The following is a 17,438-nucleotide window of genomic DNA, read 5'->3' on the forward strand; positions in this document are numbered from 1 at the left end:
CACCTTCCGTGCCTTTCCTCACTTTTCTTTTGCCTTTGTAACTCCTCCTAGCCCCTTAGGAGGCGGGGCCTGGCCTTCACGCGCTTTGACCCCACCCCCGCCAGGTTTCCATGACACTACGTAGCTTCTAACGACATATTCTATAATCCTGTCTCCTTCCGCTTTCTAAAAGCAGCTATGGGACCACGATGGAAAAATAGTCCCTTGGCAAAGGAGTTCTTTTCACGAGGAGGCGGAACTAGGGCGGGGCTTAAGCGGAAGGAACAGGAAGTCTGTGAGCCCTGTGGCGGGATTGGGCTCAGCGCTCTCAGGGGGCGGAGGGATCCATCACAGGCGGCGGGCGGCCACCGCCTCCATTTAAGGAGGGGAGAACGGTGCGGGCGGCAGTTGCTGTGGTTTCCGTGTTGAGGTGGCTTAGTTTTTATGGGAGCTGAAGTTCACGGACGCAGCGTCGCGTGTCCAAGTCCAGCTGTCTGTGGCTACCGAGCGGGAGGTCAGGAGTGCAGCGTCCTTTCTTCGGACTAGGGCCAGCTCCCTGTTTTCCCTTCGCCACTTGGTGCCAATATTTAGGTCGTCTTCGGCGCGGCTGAGGAGAAGGCCGCGGGCGAGATGTTCAAGAACACGTTCCAGAGCGGCTTCCTTTCTATCCTCTACAGCATTGGCAGCAAGCCCCTGCAAATCTGGGACAAAAAGGTCAGGGGCTGGGGGCGGCGGCGGCGGGGCGGGGGCCCGGGGCTGGGCCCGGGGTAGCGGGTAGTTGTGTCGAACTGGCGCCTGGGGGAGGCCGGGCGGTCTCTGCTGTCTCCTGTCCCCAGCCTGGCGTGACTGAGGCGCGAGGTGGGGGCGTCGTGTAGGCCGCGGGGGCTGCATTGTGGGGTGGGCGTGCCTGGGGTTTAAGTGTCCTGCGGCAGTAGTGTGGTTAGGACAGTTGCCCCTCGCGGCGGACTTGACTGGGCCAGTCGGTTCCTCAGCCTCGGTTTCCGCATCTATATGTGGGGTCGATAGTGCACGTCTCACGGCATGAAAAGCGTAAACTCACGTGAGGTTGCTTCGGGAACGCGCAGATGAAAGGAACCGCTGTGGAATGGAACGCGCAGATGAAAGGAACCGCTGTTCACTGATTTCACAAATATTTACTGATATCCTGTGTTGTGCCAGGCACTGTGCTGGGCACTAGACACAGAGCCTTTGTTCCAGGCCCCCTTATAGAGGCACAGCCAGAACTCAGTTATGTTTGGGTTTCATTCATTTGCTCCCTTCCTCCCACTGATCCCAGCCAAGCCGGAATTCGGTGGCCTTTGGCACCTGCTCCACACTCACTGTGACTTGGGGTCTGTACTCTGCCTTCAGTGGCTGATCTCCATCAGAGAGGTTGCAAAATGGTGATAAAGTGTTGTCTGGGTTAACAAGCTGAACGCCAGGTACAAGCCTCATCATCTTTATTCAGGCATCCACTAGATGATAACTTTCACTGACTCTGGGAGATGGTGACCCTGCCCACTTTTTGGAGATGTTGATTGGGGGCATGTGTGCCTAGCAATCTATGAGTTGGTCTGCATTTAATTACTTTGATATTTCCTTTCTCATGCAAATTCCCAGTCATCCGTACCTTTTTTGAATATAAGTTAATATAAAGCACTGTACATTGGAAGACAGGTGATTTAGGGTATAACCTTAGTACTGCACTCCTTCGGGGACAATGGAGAGAGGTGGTATGTTGAATGCTGTTTTTATAGAGAAGAATGTAGGATAATCTAAATAAGCAGTTCATTGGTAATGAGGCCAAGAATTTTGGATATCATCTCAGAACAATTCCCTGTCTTCCCTTATCCACAGATGAAGGTTTGGGGCCACATAGAGATTAGGAGAGAACATGGACAGCCTTCTGCCTGTTGCCACTAGGGAATTCTGCTTTCTGAGAGCAGCTTTGGGGATGGTGTGTTCACAATGTCATTTTTATAAGATAGTTGAAAGATCTGAATGTAATGAGTTTGGCCTTATGCATGTGTGAGAAATCTGACCAGCTCTCCTCTTTCACAGTGATTCTGTCCACAAACTAGAGCTAATGCCAAGAGTTACTTATTACCCAAGAGAGCAGTTCCTTAACTGTTTTCCTACATTTTACTGAGTTTTTCAGTTCCATGGTTTTGTTCACATTGGAATAAAAAACACTTTAAACTCCGAAATTGTACCTCTACAAAGAGAACCCGGAATGAGTGTACCTGGGAACTTTGTAAAGATGATGGCTTCTCAGCTGTGGCTTGACTTAATTTTGGACTGTCCAAAGGCAAGGAGAGAGTGGATTGTATGCCAGTTGAATTTGGGATTGTAACCAAAGTGTCAATATGAGGCAATTGATATAGAGAATGGGGCTTGATCTAGGAGGAGAGGTTTTCAGAGCAGGTCAGAGAACTTACCAACACAAAGAATTCCAGTGGTAGAGAGGCCTCAGCATTTCTATCAGGTGAAACTTTTATCAGAGTTGCCCCCATTTTAACCCTTCTGGGCTTGATCTTTTGTAGTGTGTTTTATTTTTCAAATGCAGCTTTTTGAGTAGTCAACATGTTTGCACACGGAATATAAAAGCAGAGTAACCATGGTGCACTGTGTCCCTTAACAACGCCACTAGAGGTCGGATGGTACCCTAATAACATAAACCTGTGTGAAAACATTGTTAGAAGATCGACTGGCAGGGTTACGTGGAGTAAATTAAGCAGACATTTTGGCAAAGAAAACCTTTAGAGGAACACTCATTTTAAGCAAAATTCTCATAATAGTAAAAATAAATTATATGTTTCTACTCTTCTTATTTAAACTAGATTGAAAAGTGTTTATCTGTGAACTTTTCCCCCTTGAGGCAAGAGAAGGAAAGGGAGGAAGAAAGGAAAGTTTGGGGCCAGATCCATAGGCTTTGGTGTATGTGTTCCTTTACTCAGCTGTATTATAAAGTCCTCAGAAAGTGTTGGGAATCCAGTCCAGAAGGGGAGACACTGGGAACTGATATTCTTATCAAAGATTTATTGAGCAACAGCAAAGTGACAGGCATTGTATAGATTTGGGGAGATACAAAGTTAGGGAAGAGAAGACATTTTCCCCACTCCCATGATTCCGAATAAGGCAAAGTTGTAATAAGGGCAAAGTTTGATGGAGGGAGGGAAGGACTGTCCACATTTATCTAGAAATGACCCTGCCCTCTGCTAGTAGGTACATACTGGCTATAAGTGCCTGCTTTTAGTTGTTACATATTTTGATTTCACAAAACTTTACTATTCTCCTTCCTGAGTTTATGGAGAGAGAATTTCTGTTATTTGTTTACGGTGAAGAGCAGTCTTTGAAAACTTAGGTTTGGCTTCATTTAGGCTCTGTGTCTCCTTATGAATATGAGGAGTGAATGCCATATTCATAATAACAGTTAATTTGCAAATTCATTTTGGGGGTGTGGCTACATTTGCAATACCTGCATTTATCTGACACTCTGAAGTTCTCAGCCCTTCCCCCCATCTCATCCTTCAAATCTCAGCTTAACTTAAGTTCCCAATGAAATAATGTTTATGTCTCCTGTGTGCTCCTGTGGCGCTCTATATCACGCTGAATGGCAGTTGCCTATTTATTGTATATCTCCCACTAGACTACAGGTTCCTTAGGGGGAAGAATAGTATCTTACCTTGAAACTCCAGTGCCAGAGTGTGGTCAGACACCTTGGATTTGTGTCCTGGCTCTGTCATATGTCCTGTGCAGTGTAACCTTGAGCAAGTACTCAACTACTCAGTTCTCTCATCTTGTAATCCACCTCCTTATCATGGTTATGGAGATTAAATGAAGATGTATATAAATGCTTAGCAACAGTTATGGCACACATTATTAAATAGGGCAGGGAACTGGGGCATTTGCTCAAGAGTAAGTGAAAAATTTATAACTGAGCCCAATATTCAGATGCCTAGGAATAGGAAGTACAGTAACTCCAGACTTCTGAAATGAGAATAATTTAGTCAGTGTACCATGGCTTTCCCAATCCAAAACTTTAACATGGCTGTAAGGCCACACAGACTGTGGTCTGGTACCTGCTTAACTAGTTCTCCAGGCTGACGTCCCACAGGATCCCCCTTCTAGTATTGACCTCCTACTGAACTGAAAGAAGTCTGTTCTCTCCTGCTTTAGGCTTTTGTACTTGCCGGCCCCTCTCCTGGGACCCACTCCTACCCCTCTTCATTAGTCTCTAGGTCTCAGCTCAAAGGTACCTCCTCAGGTTAAGTTAATTTATATCCACTTATAGAACCTCTACTTCCTTCTCATCATACTTGAAATTAGCTTCTCAAGATCTGTATTCCTGGCTGGACGGTAAGCTTCCTGATAGAGACCTTTGTAATTTTTCAAACCAAGAGTTTAGCAGAAATTAGGGATTTCTTAATGCTCCCTTAACTTCTGGGATCAGCAAATACTACATTATTAAAGGACTTTTTATGTTTAATGTAAACATTACTTCCGGTTTGTAAAGAAAATACCAGGAGGTTCTTTTCCCACTTATGCCTGTGTAAAACATGTAACTTTCAGACTTTACTGGTAATACCCTAAAAATCTACTACATGAGATTGTTAACTCATACAAGCTTCTCTTTCTTTCTGCTCACCTTGTCTTTCTCTGCTGCTGATCCTCCCCATTCCCAAACGAAATATTAGAACCAGAGTTTTTGTGGCTGTTGCTGGAAAATATTAGATTCCCATTCCCAGTTCCTAATTTTAAAAATGAACAAAGTCTCTCTCCAGAAAAAAAGTTCCCACACCCTAACTTTTAATTAGCAAACCTTGTTGGTACATGTTAAATTTCTAGTAGTAGAATTGAGAGCATTTGGACATGAAAGTACTAAAACTATTTTTTTCAGATTATCCCTGGGTCAATCTGAGGATGTTATTCATTTTTCCAAAAAATATCTTTTACTATAATTGGGCAAAGGCCTGGTTTTAGTTATACTTGCCCTTTCAAGGCATTCTTAGGAAGAGACTGGTTAGCAATACATATAATTGTCCTTACTTTAACTGAAGGGTTGTTTGTAAATGTCCAAAGTTGCCTGTCTGCTGTTTGGATAGTCCCTGTTACCTGCCGCAAAGGAAGAGAAGCCTTTAATCCACTGGAGCCTACAAGGCCGAGCGCTTGAGACAGAGCTATGCCCAGCTCTCCCCACAGAGGTCTCCCTCTGCCTGTTTTCTGACTTAGAGCCCAGCCCCTAGCTCAGGGCAGAAACTTTCCTGCTGAAATGGACAGCTCTAAAGGCTTAATGTAAATTGGAACATGTGTCATTAAGACTAGGATGCCAGATGGCTGAGGGCTCAGCTGTCTGCCAGGATAAGTGGGTGGAGCCACAAAAAAGAAAGGTGGGAGTGGGGAACGGATACAACTCGTGTTATTTTTAAAGCACTTGATGAAATATAGAGCATTGGCCAGCTTCCTCCCTATCCCAGTAGTATTTTCCCCCGCTCAGCTTTGACTCTCCTCCCTGGGGCTTACATTGGGGGAAAAAAAATCAGTGTTCTTTATTAGTTGTCCCAGCAACCATGGAAAGCCTGGGAGAGTGATTGCAAAAAAGGGCTTGAAGTTTCCCTTCTTGGTGCCTGCAGAGGCTGAGAACCATTCTGATTGTTAATTGCCAGTAGCCTGGGTTCTGAAGCTTCTAAAGTACCTCCACCTCATAGTTGGGGCCCGGGGGTGGGGGAGGGGAGGAGATCATGAAATTAAAAAATGTAAGATTGGCTTTATTTATTATCATTATTTTGGAGGAAAAAAACACTCATAGGCCACACTACAGGAATGTGTCATGAAATAAAAAAATTAGCAAGTCAAAAACAATAGGCACTTTCTAATTTAGAGAGGGAAGTAAAATAAAACCTACTTCCACCATGTGCAATAAATGCTGACCAGTTCATTTTATCTTCATTTCAAAGCCAGGCCTGCCTAGTGGCCTCTGAACTGGAAGAAGCTAAGGAAAGGAAGTTGATACTTTCTGAGTCCATGTGTCTTGTTATACATGTTTGTCAGAAGCTGGACTGGGGAGGGGCTTGCTTCCTGGAAGACCTTTACAACTTAAGGCAGTGACAGCCAGATTGCCAGAGTGGTTGGGAGGCCTTGCCCCAAATTGTCCACCTCTCTTTCTCCTTTGATCGTAGTTTTAGAGCCTAGAGAGAAGTTTGGGGACGTTTCCCACCCATATCTCTGGTTAATTGCACCCCTGGCCCCACTCCACTCTTCTTCCAGTGAATTTGTATTTACAGCCCTTTGAACTTAATAAAGAAGAAAAATCATAATTCACTAAGAAATCACCTTAATTTGATTTTAAAGCTCTGGCAGCTTGTGATATGAGAATACTTTTCTTTGAGGACTGAACTTTCTCCTTGGGCAAAGCTCTATTTAGACTGTTCTCGCCACTAAGCAGGTTAAAACTCTAGAGAGACTGTTGGGCATTCCTTCGAAAAAGCTGCCTTTTCCCCCTCTGGGTTCTCGTGTTTTATGGGCTATGTTAATTAATTTTGTAAGAATTAAGCTTGTGCGTGTGGTAGTTTATGTGTTGTGAAAGGAATTTCTCTTCAGAAGTTACTGACAGTCCAACTGAAAGTTAGTTTGCCCCTGGGACAGAAGTGTAAGAATACACATAGTCTGTTTTGGCTTTTAGTCTGTTGGCTTCTGTGTGCAGTGTAAGGCATTGTTTTCTTCTGTAAAGACCTGAGTAGTCACATTTACTGGAGTGCTATAAACTTTGAGATGGGCAGAAGGCAAACGTCCTAACATTTCCTCCCTGTGAAACCTGGCTGGGTTTTCTGGAGCTGAGGGAGGCTTCCCGTGACTGTAGTCAGAGAGACCTTCCAGGATGTAAGATCTGAGGTCCCACTTACAATGTTGGCTAAATTGCAACGTGTTGCCTTTTAACAATAGTAGTCTTTGGACCCTAATTACTTAATCCTTTCAATTTAACCATCTGTTTGGTTTGTTGCATTCGGTACCTTTTTAAGAAAGAATGAAGTTATAGAGAATAATTAGTGGTATGTTATATAATTAGTATTTGCATCTTGTTGGAATACTGTCAGCTCTTATCAGTGTGCCTGCAACATACTATATGGAAAAATTTCTTTATGAATTCCTCCTTTACCAAGAAGTCTGCCTGATTTTCCACAGCAGCTGTGGGCTAGCAAATAGAGGAGGAATATTGCCACTTCGGGAGCATTTATATGAGGAATGAGGTGGGCAGTGTTGGCATGTGCTACAAGTCTTTGTGATCCAAGTCTTTGTGCTTTTAATCTCCCTTGGAAAGAGGCCCAGAATTCAAAGCAGGAGGGCATTGGATGTCGCCAGCTTTGTTTGAGAAGCACTTCAATGTGATGTTTGTGACTTGAGAATCCAGAAATGCTACACTGGCAGAGATCTGGGGCCCATCCACTCAGCATTCTGTCTCTGACAATGGGTACCAAAGGATGATTTGTGGGAAGGCATTCTTTATGCTAGTAACCTCACTAGCATTGTGATATACCTTAGGATCTCTGGCTTCCCATAATAGCCCACGGTGGATATGTTATCCAGGAATTTTTGAAAAATCCTCCTTGAATCTCTTCATATGTGCCAACTCTTAGGATGACAGATTCCAGAAGTCAGCAAATATTTGAATGCTTAGTTTATGCCTAGCAGAGTACTAAGCACTATAGAACATATAAATGATGTTTAATACTTGGTCCTTACTCTTCAGCTTATACTTTTTTGAGGAGACAAGACTCAGTTGCATCTGGCAGAAAAAGATGGGCAGTGATATCAGATGTTACCTGGGGAATACCAAGCACACCACAAGTGGATCAAATTAACAGGAACAGAGCACACAGAGACTGATGTCTAAAGACAGAATGCCATGTTATTAATAATTGTGTTGAACAATACAACTATCAGACTCAACGCTGTATTCTCTCCCCATATGCAAGTCTCATGGAAAGCCACATGATGAGTTGTTGAATATGACAGCACAGGCAGCCGTTTTCACTATACCTAGTAAAAGACCACATGCTTGTCATTCTGATGCATCAGGTTCTAAACCTGGTTGATCTTTTTCATGTGTTAATACATTCAGCCCTAACAGTCCAGCCCTGTCTCAGAAGTGCCTTTGCATGTCTCTGCTCTGTCCATATAAGGTGCTTGGATGTAATGCTTGAAGATAATTGTGCTTTCCTAAATATGTTTTGAGAGGAGGAATCCGTATCGAATATTGATTCCTCTCCATCATATTCCCCCTACATATGCAGCAAACAATGCAAAACAATGTAGGATGAAGTGCTAAATTATGTAGTCTAGGCTACATGAGCAAGAAAAATGAATCAGAGAGAAGAGAGGTCAGTGTAGGCTGAAAATGCTAAAGAAGACTTCTGTGTGCGGCACAGATGGGACTCGAATTCATACTTGAAAAAGTAGAAACTTAGGGAAAAGAAGATAAGGAAGCATGAAGTAGGAGTAAACCTGGGGTAGTAATACGTTCGGTTTTTGGTTGCTACCCTCCCTCTCAGTGACACTCAGCACTTGACCTTTCTGGCCAGAGAACTATGTGAGGCAGTGTAGGGCAGTGGAAAGCCTGGCGTTAATCCTGCCCCTCTTACTTAGGGTCTGTCGTCTGCACTCCCTGAGTGTCAGTGTCCACGTCTGTAAAGTGGAAGCAACACCAACGACCTTGTGATTTTTGTTGTTGTTGTTAGGACTGAGCTCGTTGTTGTTAGCAATGTTCCTAGTGTATAGTAGATGCTTGGTAAACGTTAGCTGGATCTAAATTGAGTTGATTTCTTTGGGAAGAAATTTGTCCTGATTTATAGATTGCCAAATTGCCTGCAACTCCTGTGGTGGTTGATTGGGCCCTGTACAGAGGTAATAGCATGGCTTACTTTCACATATCGTGTCACAAACTTCTGTGTTATGCCCTTTGGGCTACTGTGGTTTTCTTTAAATCAGGGGTGTCCAACCCCTGGGCTGCGGACCGGTACTGGTCCGCTGCCTGTTTGGAACCGGGCCGCACAGCAGGAGGTAAGCGGCAGGCGAGCCGGGGTAGCTTCATCTGCGGCTCTGCATCGCTGGCATTATCGCCTGAACCACCATATCCCACCCCACCCCCAACCCCGGTCCGTGGAAAAACTGTCTTCCACACAACCGGTCCCTGGTGCCAAAGAGGTTGGAGACCGCTACTTTAAATAGTCCCATTCAGCCTTCAAAATCTTAACAGAGTTATTTGTCGATATTTCAGTACTAACCAGTTTAATTTCATCCCTTGTAGGTACGGAATGGCCACATCAAAAGAATCACCGATAATGACATCCAGTCCCTGGTGCTAGAGATTGAAGGAACAAATGTCAGGTAGGTTGCCACTCTGTTCTCCCAGAGACATGGAATCCCAGGAGGTAGTACATTCATAGAGGTTAATAGCATGGACTGCAGAGTCAGACTGCCTGGTGTGAATCCAGCTTTGCTACTTAGAGCTCACCTTGGGCAAGTTATTTAATCCCCCAGGCTTTAGTTTCCTCACCTGTGAAGTAGGGATAATGACAGTACATCTTCCTTGTAGAATTATTGTGAAGATTAAGTAAGTGAATGTGTATAAAACACTTAAAACCTGCTTAGCACTTAGTCAGTGCCGTGTAAGTCTTAGTTATTAATACTTAACCCAGATGTGTTTATGTGGAGGTATGGGTTTACAGTAATCATCCAGTGGATGGCCAGGGTAGTCTTCAGTGTTACAATGGTCTTAGTTCTGGTTTTCTATCATTTGATAGTTTCTTAGACCAGAATTAAATCTTTTTTCACTGAAAGAACTTGCAGATCCACTGGTCTGGCTTTGTTTCTCAGATATTTTATTGTTGATGTCTAGTGCTATGTTAAACTTTTGTTTCAGAGTCCAGCACTTTTTTTTAACACATTAGCTTAACTTAAGGGTAGAGGGATCATTGGATGACATATCTGGATCTTTTAGATCTGCCTTCCAATTTATCCTCTTGGACTGAGTGTTATTGCTGTGCATACCACAAAGGAAAAGGCAAGTAGTGTGTTTATTGGTGTTTCCTCTTTCTACAGCACCACATATATCACATGTCCTGCAGACCCAAAGAAAACATTGGGAATTAAACTTCCCTTCCTTGTCATGATTATCAAAAACCTGAAGAAATATTTTACCTTTGAAGTACAGGTAAGTATGTGCACATGAATCTCTACACTCTTGGCTATACCAAAGAGATGTCCTGTCAATTTATAGGAGAAAAGTGGCTGCAGGAAAGTATCTTTATCCTTTTGTATGTATTCTTTTCTGCCTCTGCTGTACACTTGATGCAACCTGTTTTTTTGTGGTACGCGGGCCTCACTGTTGTGGCCTCTCCCGTTGCGGAGCACAGGCTCCGGACGCGCAGGCTAAGCGGCCATGGCTCACGGGCCCAGCCGCTCCGCGGCATGTGGGATCTTCCCGGACCGGGGCACAAACCCGTGTCCCCTGCATCGGCAGGCGGACTCTCTACCGCTGCGCCACCAGGGAAGCCCGCAACCATTATTATTATGGCATTATTATTTTGGTATTATCAATCAAAGTTTAATGCCAAGTTTTAAAAGAAGCAGTAAGCATCTAGAAAATCTAATCAATAACTACAAGAGTTCAAAGCTTGAAGGTTAGAGTAGTGTCCATTTGGGAAGTTACTATTTAATACTGAGCTATTGTTGGTCTCAAGTCTAGCTTTTTTAATTTTTCAAAGGGAAGAATGTTTATGGAATCATGCTATGGTCTGGGGGCCTGATGCATGTGTCGTATGTCATAAGCAGCTGGTGTTGTCTTGGCAACAGACAAGATAAACTAGCTACTTCCGGGCCGTCTGCATCCAGTGTGACCTATATCTGGTTTGTTTATTCTCCCTTGGGTCTCAGCCTTGGGAAACCAGGCTGTGGGAGTTTCAAGTCCTCGTCTTATCAAGGTTGTTTGCTTCTTCCAAGATGGAGTTAATGTGATTCTTCTCTATATTTCATAGGTACTAGATGACAAGAATGTGCGTCGGCGGTTTCGGGCAAGTAACTACCAGAGCACCACCAGGGTCAAACCCTTCATCTGTACCATGCCCATGCGGCTGGATGACGGCTGGAACCAGATTCAGTTCAACCTGTCAGACTTCACTCGGCGGGCATATGGCACAAATTACATTGAGACCCTCAGGGTGCAGGTACTGGCTCCTTTTCCAGATGGAGCCCCAAATGGGAGAGGGGTCTAGGCTCTGTTTGTTACTGGCTTGTGACCCAGGTGACAGAACAGTGTGGGTTTCTGGCTAAAGTTCCCAAGTCACTGTCCAGGGGGCTTTCACCTCAGAGAGGCCCAGGACCTTCTCAGGAATCTGCTCAGATACAGTGGGAGAATACAGCAAGTAAAATCTCCCTCTTGTCAAAATCTACCCCTAAGCCACGCTGAGGAGATGCCACAGAGGTGAAGCTTTGATGGCACCATGCGGGGGGCTCAAGGAACATCAGGAAAAGAGGAAAGACAATCATAGTTTGAGACTTATTTTAAGTCTTGCATCCACAGATCCATGCAAACTGTCGCATCCGACGGGTTTACTTCTCAGACAGACTCTACTCAGAAGACGAACTGCCAGCAGAGTTCAAACTGTATCTCCCAGTTCAGAATAAGGCAAAGGTAAGCCAGCTTTCCTCAGAGGAAGGCCAGACAGTGAGTTGTAGAAGCTGTGTCCCTGGAAAGTGCTCTGTTCTACAAGTTCAGCTGCAGAGCCTCTCTGTGTTGACATGGAGTATGGAGGACTTTTACATCATAAGATCTTAGGTCTTCCACCACCAGCACTGAATCAGGAATGATCCCATGAAATGCTCTGTTATTGCTGTCTCACCTCCATGAAGTGATACCGTCTCTCCTGGGGGGCATCCTGCTGCTTCCTGCTCCCAGGCCTTCCTTGCAGAATATCTCCATCTGAACCTCTTCATCAGCCCCAAATTACTATCAGCCGATCTGTCCCCTCTGACACGATGATGGGTGCTTACATGCCTGCCCACTGGTGACACATATGCATCTCCCCACAGTCCAGCATCCCCTTGAGTGTCACTAGAGGTGGGGGGTCTGTGGCACTGACCGTCTGTTTTCTAATAACTTAAACTGATGCCTTTGTTCTATTTTTTTTTTCTTTCCCCTTCAGCAATAACTGGAATGCCACTCAAGGGATAGACCCTGGATGTGACTCTTAGTTTAAAAAGGAAACTATCTGGAGGACAATGCAAAAAACAAATATTTATATTAGTTCACTGTGCTGCGTTCTTTTACCTACTCCTTGGCGTCCCTGGTTGTGGCTACCAGTGACCGTGCCGTGCATTGTAAGTACAGTGGGGGATAAGCTGTCCTTTGATACATGAATGCCAGAGTTTATCTTGCTGCCTGCCTCGGTGTGTGGGGAGATACATTTACCATGAACTTACAGAATTAAAGATGTCCCGTAAAGGCAATTTCAGACCAATATTTCTTCCTATGGTTTGTTCTTTGTTTTATATATTATCTAAATATATGTATATGCTGTGTAATACTCATAATCCAGAAATGAATAAAATGTTATATTCTTGGTTTGTAAATTTGTTCTTAGTTTGTGTCTTTTTTAATGGTGACATTTCTCTTTCTTTATGGTATGAAAATAGAACTCTTTCCAAAGAACATCCCATACATTCATGCTGTGAAATAGCTTACAATAAGCACTTGAAGAACAAGACATCTATAGAAATTGATTTGGAACAACTTCCAAGAGAAACTAAATGGAAAGAAACTGAATAGTGTATCACCAGTGGAATCATCTTACTGAGGGGTGGGTCCCAAGTGGAGCTTTAGACAAAACAGCATATATTCCAGATTGCTCTTAAACACCTTAGGAAGGTGTCTTGTTGGAGCCTCACTTGCCCTTTTGTAACAATCAGCACATCTAGTGTTCCTCAGCATTGGAACAGATCACCATCTCCCAATTTGAGCTCCAGATGAAGTACTTGCCTTGAATTTAGGGACTTGAAGGAAAAATGTTTCTTTAAACACTGGACTCACTTGAGAGAACTGAAATCTTGCACCACTCTCCCTGCTCACGCTTATTCTGGGGCATGTGCTTGGTTAGTGAAATGACCCTGGCACAAATAGTTAAATTTACAAAAGTTAAACACTTATATGATACAACTCTACTGTATGTAATATTTCTGGAGGGAAAACCATTTGGGGGTGGATAAGAGCATATGTAGATACACCTAGATGATCTCATAGGACACGTAAGAACTGTACAGTGATTACTTCTGGAGAGAATGGTTGTATCATTTACGTACTTTTTTTGTACTATAGACGATTTCTTTGAAAGGTAATATTTATGTGATAAGAATTTCAAAGTCAAAAAAGAACAAAAGGCCATCCTGGATACTGTGCTCTCCCCGACACTCCCTCTGGATTTGGTTTCATCCCACAGGATGAGGCTGGAATTGTGGGCACTGGCTGTTTTGACTTTGACTAGAGGTAAAAACACAGTGCTGAATTCGTCATTACTGTTGCTGCCTCCTGAGAAGTTAAGTGACAAGGAGCACTGTTCTCCCGCATCCTTATCCTCCAGAGTGTGCTCTGGGTAAGCATGACCGAATCTCTGAGGAGGGCAGGGCTGCAGTGGTGGGAGGGCTGGAGGGAAAGGTGCTCCACTGCTGCCTTAGGCACTCACTGAGTTCTCATTTCCCCTCGCAGTCGTCAGGACCTGGCACTTAGGTGGGTTCAGTCAAGACGACTTTGCCTTCCTCTTCCTGCTAACAGCTGCACTGGAGCCGCCTTCACCGTGGATGCTGCCCCTCTCCTTGGAGAGTCACCATCGTTCAGCATCGCAGAGCACCCATCAGCCCAGGTGACAGCCTGCTCTCTCAGGGCCAACTCCAGTCACATCTGAATATTGGCCCGCTTCTCCATCCTGAAACACATTAGCATTCCCATTGTTAGACTCCGTGTGTCTGTCTCCCAAGCTTTCTGGGTTATAGAGGGGTCCTCAAAAATGGGTGGGGCTGGGTGGTCAGGGACTTCAACAGAGCTTCTTGTCTCTGGCCACTGTGTGGTGAAATCTTCCCTCCAATCTGGAGTCTGTTGTGGGATGAAAGATGCTTTTGTGGAGGCGAGAAAGCCCGGTTAACTTTTCATCTCTCTCCCGTGCCAGGACATCAGTGGAGTGCTCCTGGAAGTCCAGAGAAATACAGTAATGCACTCTCCTCCACACAGAGCCCCTTTCACCCCGCGGCACTTGTCAGACTATGTATGGGGATTACCTCACCACCCTCTTTGGGGTATAAGGCGGCAGCTGTTGGCTTCCCAGATGCTTCACATAGCCATCCGAGAGGAAGTGAGGGGGCGTTGAGGGTGATGGGATGTATTATCTAAGCTGGACCCAGGCCAATGTGAATTGTGGCACCAACGACTGCATGGCCCCTGCCCTCAGCTTTCCAGCTCACCAGGAAGATGACGACGACTAATTATGAGGCCAAGGGAAGGAGGAAGGAAAGGTCAGGCTGCAGGGGCTGGAGCCCTCCTCCTTCATGGAGCTGGAGCCAGAGTGACCTTAGACTGAGGAAATTGCAGCAGGCAGAGTTGCGTTACCCAGCTCCTCTGAAGTCACGGTGTGTTGCAGGAGGCGTTGTCTTCCAAATGAGAGTGTTCGTTAATTGGCATGAACTTGAGGGGACAGGCGTGCAGTCATTCTCAGCAGGGCCCATCCTGGGGGAGAGCAGATCCACTGTGGCCCTTATTTGCTACCAGCACGTTGATTGCTTCGCCTGCAACCAAGCCAATAATACTGACCGTGCCAGTCCAGCCCCCTCCCGGGGCATTTCTTAAGGAGGCAAGTATGCCGGAGAACAACCCCCAAGGTGATTTCCCTAGATCCTTGGCAGCTTTAGCCAAAAGCCTCAAGTGTCAGGAGCCCTTCTTGTCTGAGCCCTCCCTTCTTCCGTTTTACTGATGAGGACACTATAGCCCAGAGAGGCTCGGGCCGGCTCCTGTCAGAGTGGCAGGAGTAGAACACGGGTGAGGATCACCTGATGGGAGTCATATGCCATCCCTGTCCTCCCTTGTGCTGACGTCCCCCTGCTTCCTATGTGGTGGCTGTATCCTTTTTGTAGAGGCATTGACGGGTCAGATAATGTCTGCCTGGAGGCTGGGCCAGGGCAGACTTGGCTGCTCAGGAGGCCTAGACTCAGCTCTGCCTCTGCAGCGAGGGCCTGCCTGGTTTGTCCCGTCGTGGTTGCACATTAGCTGAACTTCAGGGCCTGAGGCTGAGGATAGAAAGCTGTGGGGCAAAGATTTGTGTTTAACTGATGGATCATAAAAGTAACATAGGCTCATGGGAAATTCAAACTGTTCCCATTCCTGAACTGAAAGTATTTGAATGGGCCAGGCCAAGTTTGTTTTGTTTTTTAATTTATTTTTATATAGCAGGTTCTTGTTAGTCATCCATTTTATACACATCAGTGTATACATGTCAATCCCAATCTCCCAATTCATCACACCACCCCCCACCACCCCCGCTTTCCCCCCTTGGTGTCCATACGTTTGTTCTCTACATCTGTGTCTCTATTTCTGCCTTGCACACCGGTTCATCTGTACCATTTTTCTAGGCTCCACATATATGCGTTAATATACGATATTTGTTTTTCTCTTTCTGACTTGCTTCACTCTGTATGACAGTCTCTCGGTCCATCCACGTCTCTACAAATAACCCAATTTCATTTCTTTTTATGGCTGAGTAATATTCCATTGTATATATATACCACATCTTTATCCGTTCGTCCGTCGATGGGCATTTAGGTTGCTTCCATGACCTGGCTGTTACAAATAGTGCTGCAATGAACATGGGGGTGCATGTGTCTTTTTGAATTATGTTTTTCTCTGGATGTATGCCCAGTAGTGGGATTGCTGGGTCATATGGTAATTCTATTTTTAGTTTCCCCAGGCCAGGTTTTAACTACTTTACATGTATTTGTTTTACGGAATTATCACAACACTGAAACAAGAACTATTATTGTCATTTTACTGATGAGAAAACCAAGGCACAGGGATTAATGTGCCCAGGCTCACACAGTGGTGGCAGAAGGAGGTTTCAAACTCAGGCTGTTTAACTCCTGTGCTAGGCTCTTAAATCACGTGACTTCTTTGACCCGCCGTTTCCTCCTCAACAAAATTAGCCTTATGATAAAACACAAGAAACTTACCTCAGAGCTGGGCTGGAAGAAATGTCTGTCTGTGAATGATACATTAGATCATTTGTATTATCTTCACCCAGTGGAATACTATACGGTGATGAAAAAGGGGCAAATTACAGCTAGGTGCAAGAAAAGAGGAACCACACAACCATAATGCAGTGAAAACAGCAAGGCACAATATAGTAAAGATGATTCCACTTCTGTACAATTTTTTTTTTTTTTTTTTTTTTGCAGTACGTGGGCCTCTCACTGTTGTGGCCTCTCCCGTTGGCGGAGCACAGGCTCCGCACGCGCAGGCTCAGTGGCCATGGCTCACGGTCCCAGCCGCTCCGCGGCATGTGGGATCTTCCTGGACCGGGGCATGAACCCGTGTCCCCTGCATCGGCAGGCAGACTCTCAACCACTGCGCCACCAGGGAAGCCCACTTCTGTACAATTTTTTTTTTTTTTTTTTTTTGCCATATGCGAGCCTCTCACTGTTGTGGCCTCTCCCGTTGCAGAGCACAGGCTCCGGAAGCGCAGGCTCAGCGGCCATGGCTCACAGGCCCAGCCGCTCCGCGGCATGTGGGATCCTCACAGACCGGGGCACAAACCCGTGTCCCCTGCATCGGCAGGCAGACTCCCAACCACTGTGCCACCAGGGAAACCCTCTGTACAGTTTTTAAATAGACAAAACAATATACTGTTTAGGATGCATTTATAAACGACAGTCTATACAGTAGTCCCCCTTTATCAGCAGTTTTGCTTTTCCTGGTTTCAGTTCCCTGTAGTCAGCTGCAGTCCAAAAATTTTAAATGGAAAATTCCAGAAATAATTCATAAATTTAAACTTGTGCTGCATTCTGAGTAGCATGATGAAATCTCGTGCTGCCCTACCTGGGATCCCCAAACCATCAACATGGTTTGCTCTTAACACCCCACCATTGACATTGTCATGGCTCAATGATGCAAGATCACCTGATGCAGATGATCTCCACCTGACATTGTCAGAAGTTCAGTAGTATAATAATGACATAATGCTATGTCACCCACCTCACTTCATCTCATCATGTAGGCATTTTATCATCTCACATTGCAAAAAGAAGGATGAGTATAGTACAATAAGATATTTTGAGAGAGACCACATTCACATAACTTTTATTACAGTGTATCATTATAATTGTTCTATTTTATTATTAGTTACTGTTAATTTCTTACTGTGCCTAATTTA

General features: G+C 44.9%; 1 protein-coding gene across 2 annotated transcripts; it reads left to right on the forward strand.

The window, feature by feature from the left end:
- Positions 1 to 344: 344 nt before the first annotated feature.
- CFAP20 (cilia and flagella associated protein 20) lies at positions 345 to 12,606 on the forward strand. 2 transcript variants are annotated; one of them, XM_019935746.3, is made up of 6 exons: positions 351 to 693; positions 9,284 to 9,363; positions 10,078 to 10,189; positions 11,013 to 11,201; positions 11,558 to 11,668; positions 12,180 to 12,606. In XM_019935746.3, the coding sequence occupies exons 1-6, from the start codon at positions 610 to 612 to the stop codon at positions 12,183 to 12,185; spliced, it is 582 nt and encodes a 193-aa protein (XP_019791305.1). In that variant the 5' UTR covers positions 351 to 609; the 3' UTR covers positions 12,186 to 12,606. The 2 variants fall into 2 exon arrangements, with proteins under 2 accessions (XP_019791306.1, XP_019791305.1); XM_019935747.3 differs by lacking the exon at positions 11,558 to 11,668 and having other exon boundaries at positions 345 to 693.
- Positions 12,607 to 17,438: the final 4,832 nt, after the last annotated feature.

The sequence above is a fragment of the Tursiops truncatus genome, chromosome 19 (assembly GCF_011762595.2).
Source record: "Tursiops truncatus isolate mTurTru1 chromosome 19, mTurTru1.mat.Y, whole genome shotgun sequence".
NCBI lineage: Eukaryota > Metazoa > Chordata > Mammalia > Artiodactyla > Delphinidae > Tursiops > Tursiops truncatus.

What these genes read in the sequence shown, in the direction of transcription:
- CFAP20 (XM_019935746.3), top strand. Translation starts at nt 610, where the DNA reads ATGTTCAAGAACACGTTCCAGAGCGGCTTCCTTTCTATCCTCTACAGC. An exon ending in ATTGAAGGAACAAATGTCAG is followed by an intron (nt 9,364 to 10,077) that starts GTAGGTTGCCAC and finishes CTCTTTCTACAG; the next exon opens with CACCACATATATCACATGTC. An exon ending in ATTTTACCTTTGAAGTACAG is followed by an intron (nt 10,190 to 11,012) that starts GTAAGTATGTGC and finishes TATATTTCATAG; the next exon opens with GTACTAGATGACAAGAATGT.